At 41.2% G+C, this 7,261-nt stretch overlaps 1 protein-coding gene across 1 annotated transcript in view; it reads right to left on the minus strand.

Annotated features, from left to right (window-relative positions):
- ZNF777 (zinc finger protein 777) overlaps positions 1 to 7,261 on the minus strand; it is a 30,065-nt gene that overhangs the window by 7,694 nt on the left and 15,110 nt on the right. The window contains exon 5 of the mRNA XM_011365534.2: positions 1,259 to 1,564. Within this exon, the coding sequence (XP_011363836.2) occupies positions 1,259 to 1,564 (306 nt within the window). The remainder of the gene's footprint in view (positions 1 to 1,258; positions 1,565 to 7,261) is intronic.

Raw genomic sequence — 7,261 nt, forward strand, 5'->3', positions numbered from 1 at the left:
CCCGTCAAACTCTCCCTGAGCATCAACGTTGTTTTTTCTTACTGAAGTAGGAATGAAACATCTGGTCCTAAAATTCAGGACTCAAAATCCCACAAAGTACTGTTTAATAATAATTTTCTAAGTTTCTACTAGAATTAACGGCAGATGCTCAAAGGACGATCGGGAATTTGTTATGAAGCTCTAAGTTAGCCTACACTCACAACTGGCCTTGGATCTGCCACTGCTCTTTTGTGAAAGACAGTGTGGTATATTAAAAAGGGTTCTCGGATATCATGCAGTTATTTAAAAATAAGGAGTTAGATCCACATCTTTGACCAAGAAGGATGTCCATATTTTATTAGATGCAAAAAGGCAAACTGCAGAGGAATTATCTACAGATAAAATAAAAAAAAAATTTAAGTCATCAACGTAATATTTTAAAAAACCTAAAATGGATGTGGATATATTTCTAAATAGAAATAATGTATAAATTGATATGGTTAATGACTTTTACATATAAACCAAACATCCAAACAAAAACCAAAACCCAAGTGAGTTCTATCGAATTGTCAAAGAACACACTTAATTCCGACCTTATTATGTTCTTTCCAGAATATAGAAGAAAGAGCCAAAGCTCCCCAGTTCATTTGGTAAGTCTAGTACAATCTTGTTGCCAACACTAGATGAAGACGATTCAGGAAAAGTTCAGGTTCATGCACTTACGAATAGAGCTGTGAAGTTCCTGAATAAAACAGTGGCTAACTAAGTGTGTGTAAGACACCGTGATGACCAGGTAAGGCTTTTCTAGGACTCTGAGGAAGGTACAGCATCAGAAAATCGAACACAAAAGATGTCCTCGGATGAGGCCACTGCAAGCCCACTTGCCTGTTGTTCTCCTGTGGTGTACAGAATGTTGACTTTGAGGTTTTATAATTAAAAATGATGCTTAGATTGCCCCCAGAAAAAGACACTACTACTGGTCATTTTAAGAAGTGTGCTCTCCAAAGGCTCAAATCTTCATGTCAGGCAAGGCTTCTAGTGTGACACAACGATCAAGGACAATCAGGAGGAAGTTCGAGCTTTACCACTATCTCGGGCAATTTATTTGACCATCTCTGCCTGTAAGATTGGATCCTTGTCTGACCTTGTGCTTGGCTGTCTTACCTTCTCTAGCCAGGAGACAGATTCTTATAAACCCTGTGGCAGGAAACCTGTACCTGAGGCGGTGCTTGGGGCCGTCATACCTGTGGACCCATCAATGTCCCTACCCCCAACTGACCTGTGCAGTTTCTCTGCTGCACCAGCATCTGCTTGAGCTCGCTGAACTCGCTGGAGCCTTCCGTAGCCTCCTCCAGAGTATGTTCCTGCTCCTGCATGTCCAAGTCTGGCTGCTCTCCACACGGGTCGCCCAGCTCCGAGTCCTGGAAGCCATGCTCTTCCACCTGTCCCATCAGGGGCTCCGGGGTCTCCAGGCTCTCTGAGCCCTCATCATTGGTCTGCACCTCGATCTTAATCACAATCCCGTCGTGGGCTGAGAGAAGGTGGGAAGGGGGGGGGAGGACAGAAGAACCCAGAACACGTTCATTTCACCTGCCCTAGAATTTACACTTCAAAATTCTTATTTTAGAGACCCTGAAGAAACATAAGACTGAGTTGGCGTTGAGTAGACAAATAGAATTTTCCGGACATTTGTGCAACCTCGAATACCACCACAAACTGGAATAAGGTTAAAATAAATGCAAAGTTTGTTTTCTATGACACCCTCCCATTTTAAATAGTGTTGTCAGGGTTTCTTTTAATGAGATCCTAATTCCCCTTTCCAGGTTAGGCCAGCGACGTCAAGTCTCTCGCTCCTCGCAATTCAACTGAATGAAGCAGCAGCCGATCACCTCCTCACCACACTGACGACCAGACACCCCCAAGTCCCCTCCTTGCCCACAATGACAAGCAGGCACACATGCAAGACAGGAGCTTTTGGTTTTGATTTTTAGTTAAACGGCATCCAATTACACACATTACCACCCACCCCCCTGCTTTTTTTTAAACTTGCCTATAGGTCTACAGGTCAACTTCAAATGTCATTACGCACACAGGTGTCATTTGACATAAATGAGATCAGAGCGCACGTTTCTGTTTTTCAGTGTTTTTTTTTTTTTTTTTTTCCTTTTAATTTGCCTTCCCCTCACTTCCTATTTCACAGTTGGGGCCTTCCCAGGTGACTCCTGTCACTAACCTAGTATTTTTTCCTATGCTTATGTTCTTCGGCCATTATTGGTCTTTAAAACATAAAATCGCCTTCTACATCGTCCTCTGTATTCCTTTTCTCAAATGTTTTGTAGAAATCCCACAACACCGATTCGACAGGGCTACTGCCTCCCTTTTAAGAGCAGCGTGCATTCCACGTGCAGGCAGCGGCGACGCCCCAGCGCGCCCTCACTGGATAACACTGGCTTTCTGTTCCCAGCCTTTCAACACGGTGAACAATATATTGCAGTAAACGTTTGTTTGCGTCTCTGACTACAAAATCTCTATGAGAGTCCCGGGAAGGAAAATGCAAAGTCAAAAGGTGTCTGTATTTTTAACTCTGATAGATGTCATCAGACTGCTTTTCAACGAGGCTGTGACAATTCATATTTCCACCAGCCCTGAATGAGACGCCCTTTTTGTCACATCCCTGCCACCAGCAGACACCACTGTGCTCTTCCAATTTTCCTCAGTCATATGGGTGTAAAGTGATAATTTAAGACACTCTTAATTCCACCTCCCTGACTAGGGTAATCTGAGGATCATTTATTTACTGGCCTCTTAGATTTGATCCTGTATCAACCGTGTTCCGCTTGATTCGTAAGAGTCCTTTGGTCTCAGTTTTAAAGATAACCTGTTTTCTCTCATCGACATTTCAGATATTTCCCCCAGTATATCATCTGTCCACTGCCTCTGTGTTACCTTTTACCACACAACTTCCTTAAAGTTTTCATACTGTCAAATGTGTCCCTCTGTTTATGGCTCTTGGGTTTTCTGTCTCAGTTAAGAGGGTCTCCCCAGGTCCTTGATGGTTGGCATCTTGTCTCCCAGATCCTATTCCAAGGTTTTTATTCTTCGATTATTTACATTTCGGTCTTTACTCCACCTGAAATTTATTTTTGGTTTGCGCATGGTGTGAGGTAGGGGGTTCCACTTTGTCTTCTTCCATATGAGTCAGGTTGTGCCAGCATAAACCCCCTTCCGGGCTGAAAAATCACTCTGTTAATCAAGGAAATTATAAATATAATGCATAAACATGTCCATTTATTGAGCATTTACCCAACAGATATTTATTGAGGACCAACTATGTGCCACGTGGTGTTCTAATGGCTCGAACAAAATGGAGCTCCTGCCTCATACACCTCCCACGGGACAATAAACACAACAGGGATGTCAGAGGTTACGGTAAGTGCTGGGGAAAAAAGAGAAGAAACCAGGAAGCCAGTGGATAAAACCGACAGTCCCTGTTTTGTTCTTTCACCAGATCCCCTTGTCACTCCAAAGTAAAGGGGTCCAGCCCGTGAGAAAGCAGACCCTCCAGTATGCCAGTACCTATGCCGTACGACTCCGAGCTGTTCTTTGCAGTGTTTGGCAGTCCTTCAATTCCTCTCTGATTCGCCGAGGCGACCCATTCCAGAGTAAAGAGAACACAAAGCAGCTATAATGTTCCCAGGTTGCACCCCCCTTCCCCACCGCACCCCTCCGCCCTGGCTTTAAATGCGGACGGCGGCTACATTCCCTCAGAACCCAGTCTCCAAAGATGTCTTCTCACTCTCCAAAGTCACCTGCGTCCTAGTCTCTACCTTAAAAAATTCATCCACATTTCTACCCTGTACTTCCCCCGGCTCTAGCTCAAGACCATCATCCTGACACCCCGTCTCTCCAGTCTCAGGAGAAGCAGTGTCCCTCCTCCCCTAACCCAAACCTCCACTCGCTGCCTTAATTCTGCCCGTTTTTCTCTCTGGAACTGAATCCTGCTCCATCGGCTGTGCCCTTTTCTTCTCTGTCCTCAATCCCCGTCTCTGCACCAGACCCACGATCATCACTGACTCCAGTATCAGTAAAATATCTTCCCTGACTTCACCAATTCCTTGAAGTATTTTGCTTGTCTCCTCCCTAAAATAAAAATTTAAAACTGTGTACCCTTTGCATCTTTTTGAATAAACATATAAAATGCTTCAATAACTGCAAAAGGTGCAATTTCTGAAGTATTATAAATATTGATATTTTAAAATAAACTCCATCACCCTTTAACGTCACCAGTGGAATCCGAGAACCCTAGCAATTTTAAACCCACCATTATTCACTTAAAAAATACGTGAACAAGTTCTTCTTCGATAGTTGTAATTTTTCTATCATTCCTTTCCACCTTAAACTTCTATTTCCATTCCCACTTTGCCCATAGAACTTTATCCTCATAGAACGTATTTTTATGCTTAGAAGCCTTTGACTGGTCACCTCACCTACCATTCTACCACAAAAGTGTGTAAACTGGAAGATTAATTTTGCTTTCATTTCTAATAGCCACAGGTCTCTCTAAGTATTCCCCCCATTAGATTATCCTTAGTTATTATTACTGTAGAATGATAAACAGTTATTGACGATAGAAAAGAAAAAAGTTGTTGGGAGTGCATCTCTTACAGGGATGGGTAGAGATTTTTCCCAATTGGTTCACTTATCTGAGAATGAATATTCTCATTGTTTGAGTGAGACAGAGTTCAGAATAAAACTAATTCCTATTTTGTGTTTTTATAAACAAGCATCAAGGAAAGCTCATTTATATTGACATGTGACAGCTGGCAGGGGCTTTGTTATGGAACCGGCACTCGATTCTTTGAACTTCTGAATTATAATGCTATGAAAGCGCATGGTTAACATATCATCAGAAATTGTTTTCAGTGACCCATTAGCTGACAACTTAATTAGTTTCTCATTCAATTCTGTTGAAAGCAAAGTACTGCAAATGGTCTAACTTGCAAAAGAATTCACTATCCAGGCCTCAGAACAATGCACTTCCGGTTGTGTACCCCAACATTTGGGGATGTCCCTTTGTTTTGTGACCCGGGGGCTTCCTATACTTCAAATACTCCACAATAAGGTAGGGATGGGTGGGAGGTGCCTGTTCTTTCTTTGTGGATAGTGGGGTGTGGGGGAGAGAACCAGCATCTCAGGGGCCTGGGTGCGCTGTGCCCTCTCGCCCGTGAGTTTTATGAATGAGAACAGATGAGCTAAGGACCTAGAAACTGAACCTTCAACACCATCTCTTGAGTCTCTTTTGGACCCTGTACTGTCACAGGCATGGGTACCCCAGCTTGAAGAGCACTGCCTTCCAACACCTGCCCCTGCGTCCAATGTCCCCCACTCCATCGAACTTCTCACAATGCTCTCGGCTGAACACAGCTGTGCTCCCCTCTGAACCCCAAGCACTCTTCTGCTCTTCTCTACGGCATTTAATTCTTTATCCCTTGAAAGGACCAGTATTTACACATTTTCGCCCCTCCCCATTTGTCAGACAGTAAGGAAGCCAGTCATTTCCCTCAGGTCTCCCCGCCCAGACGACTTCTGAAAGAGCATTGATAACCAACGTGCATTTAGAAGCAGCGATCTGTTCTCCCATTTAAAAAAGCTAATTGAGGACATATACGTTGTGAGAACATAGTTTATGACCAGAGGTCGCATTTCAAAAAGTTTTAAAAAACATGGAGTAGAGACAACCAGCTTCCTGACTAGAAGGGGGAAGAAGCCACCGTCACACATCTCACCTCAGAGTACATGACCGGTGAGTCAGAAATTTAAACATAGATAATAAAGTCACACTAGTATTAGAAAAAAAAAAAACACAGCCTTTTTTCTCTTTTCTTTCTTTTTTCTTCTTTCAACTTCGAACGAGGAACAGGCTATTCCTAGACCTCTGGGACTTCAGATATTCCTTCTGGAGGCTGCCTGGAGTCATTCCGAATGCATGCGATGTGCCGACCCATTGCAAGTATAATTTCTGCTGTAATTGTTTTGGGAATAATTTTGGTAGTTTTGCCTTGATATTGTTTGGCTATAAGAAACATATTTGTGATTGCTTTTTAATCTTTGTGATCACATTTGTTCACAAGAACTCTTGTGAGATGGGAAAAACCTGTCCATCAAATTGTTTTCAAATGTACTTAATGTTTGTGAACACTAAATTTAATAATTAATGAAGCTGATAGAATGTTATATTTGTAGACGCTAAAACATTTAATTATTTACATTTTGCAATTTCCTTTTCGTTTTCTGGAGCAAAAAAATAATTTATTTCAAGTTTCAAATATTCTTTATAGAATATTGAAAAGCTCATAGGCCCAGGGCCTTCAATCATAATGTTTACTTAATAAAATGAGCCAAGTAAGTAATTCTACACTTGACAGGAAACCCAGACACCATAAAGAAAGTCACTGGTAAATCTGAATACATAAACACTTAAGACTGATAAATGTGAACACATGAAAATGTGAAACAGCTATACGGCACTCACATAAATACTATACACAGGTAAACCGTAAACTCGGAAACGCATTCACATACATAAGTAAGAGCCAATAGCCTCAGTATTTAAAAAGCTTTTACAAGTCAATAATAAAAAGATGAATAGTCCAAAAGAACAATGGGCAAAAGGCAATTCATAAAAGAAGACATACTGGTAATCAATAAAGGTATGAAAATATACTCAAGTTCACTCTTAGAGAAGTCAAATGAAAACATCAAAATATTGTCCTTTCTAGCCATCACTCTGGCAAATGATAAAAAGATAAATAACACCTACTATTGCCATGGGTGTGGGGAAACAGGTGGTCTCATGCATAAATGAAGCTGTATGAAATTGGCTCAAATGTTTTGAAGGGCACTTGCTAATATTTTATTAAATTTTTATTGAGTCTATCCTTTGACCCAGAAAATCTACTTCTAAATAAGTTTCAGACAAATGCACAAAGATATATTTATAAAGGAACTTTATACTGAAACTTATAAATACTCTAAATGTACATCAATTGGAGTTTTTAAAAATAAATTATGAAATCAATACACAGAACAGTACGGTCTGCTATTAAAAAGAACAAGATTGATTTACACGTTCTGGCCTGTGATGTCGAAGATACACTATTGAGAAAAGCAAGTTGCCAAACAATGTACTTCCATGTTGTTTGAATTTTTGTTTTTTCAGAGTGTGTATTTATGTATTACTTGTATAATTAAGGCCGTGTGTGTGTGTGTGTGTGTGTGTGTG

This window comes from Pteropus vampyrus, unplaced genomic scaffold (assembly GCF_000151845.1).
Source record: "Pteropus vampyrus isolate Shadow unplaced genomic scaffold, Pvam_2.0 Scaffold112, whole genome shotgun sequence".
NCBI lineage: Eukaryota > Metazoa > Chordata > Mammalia > Chiroptera > Pteropodidae > Pteropus > Pteropus vampyrus.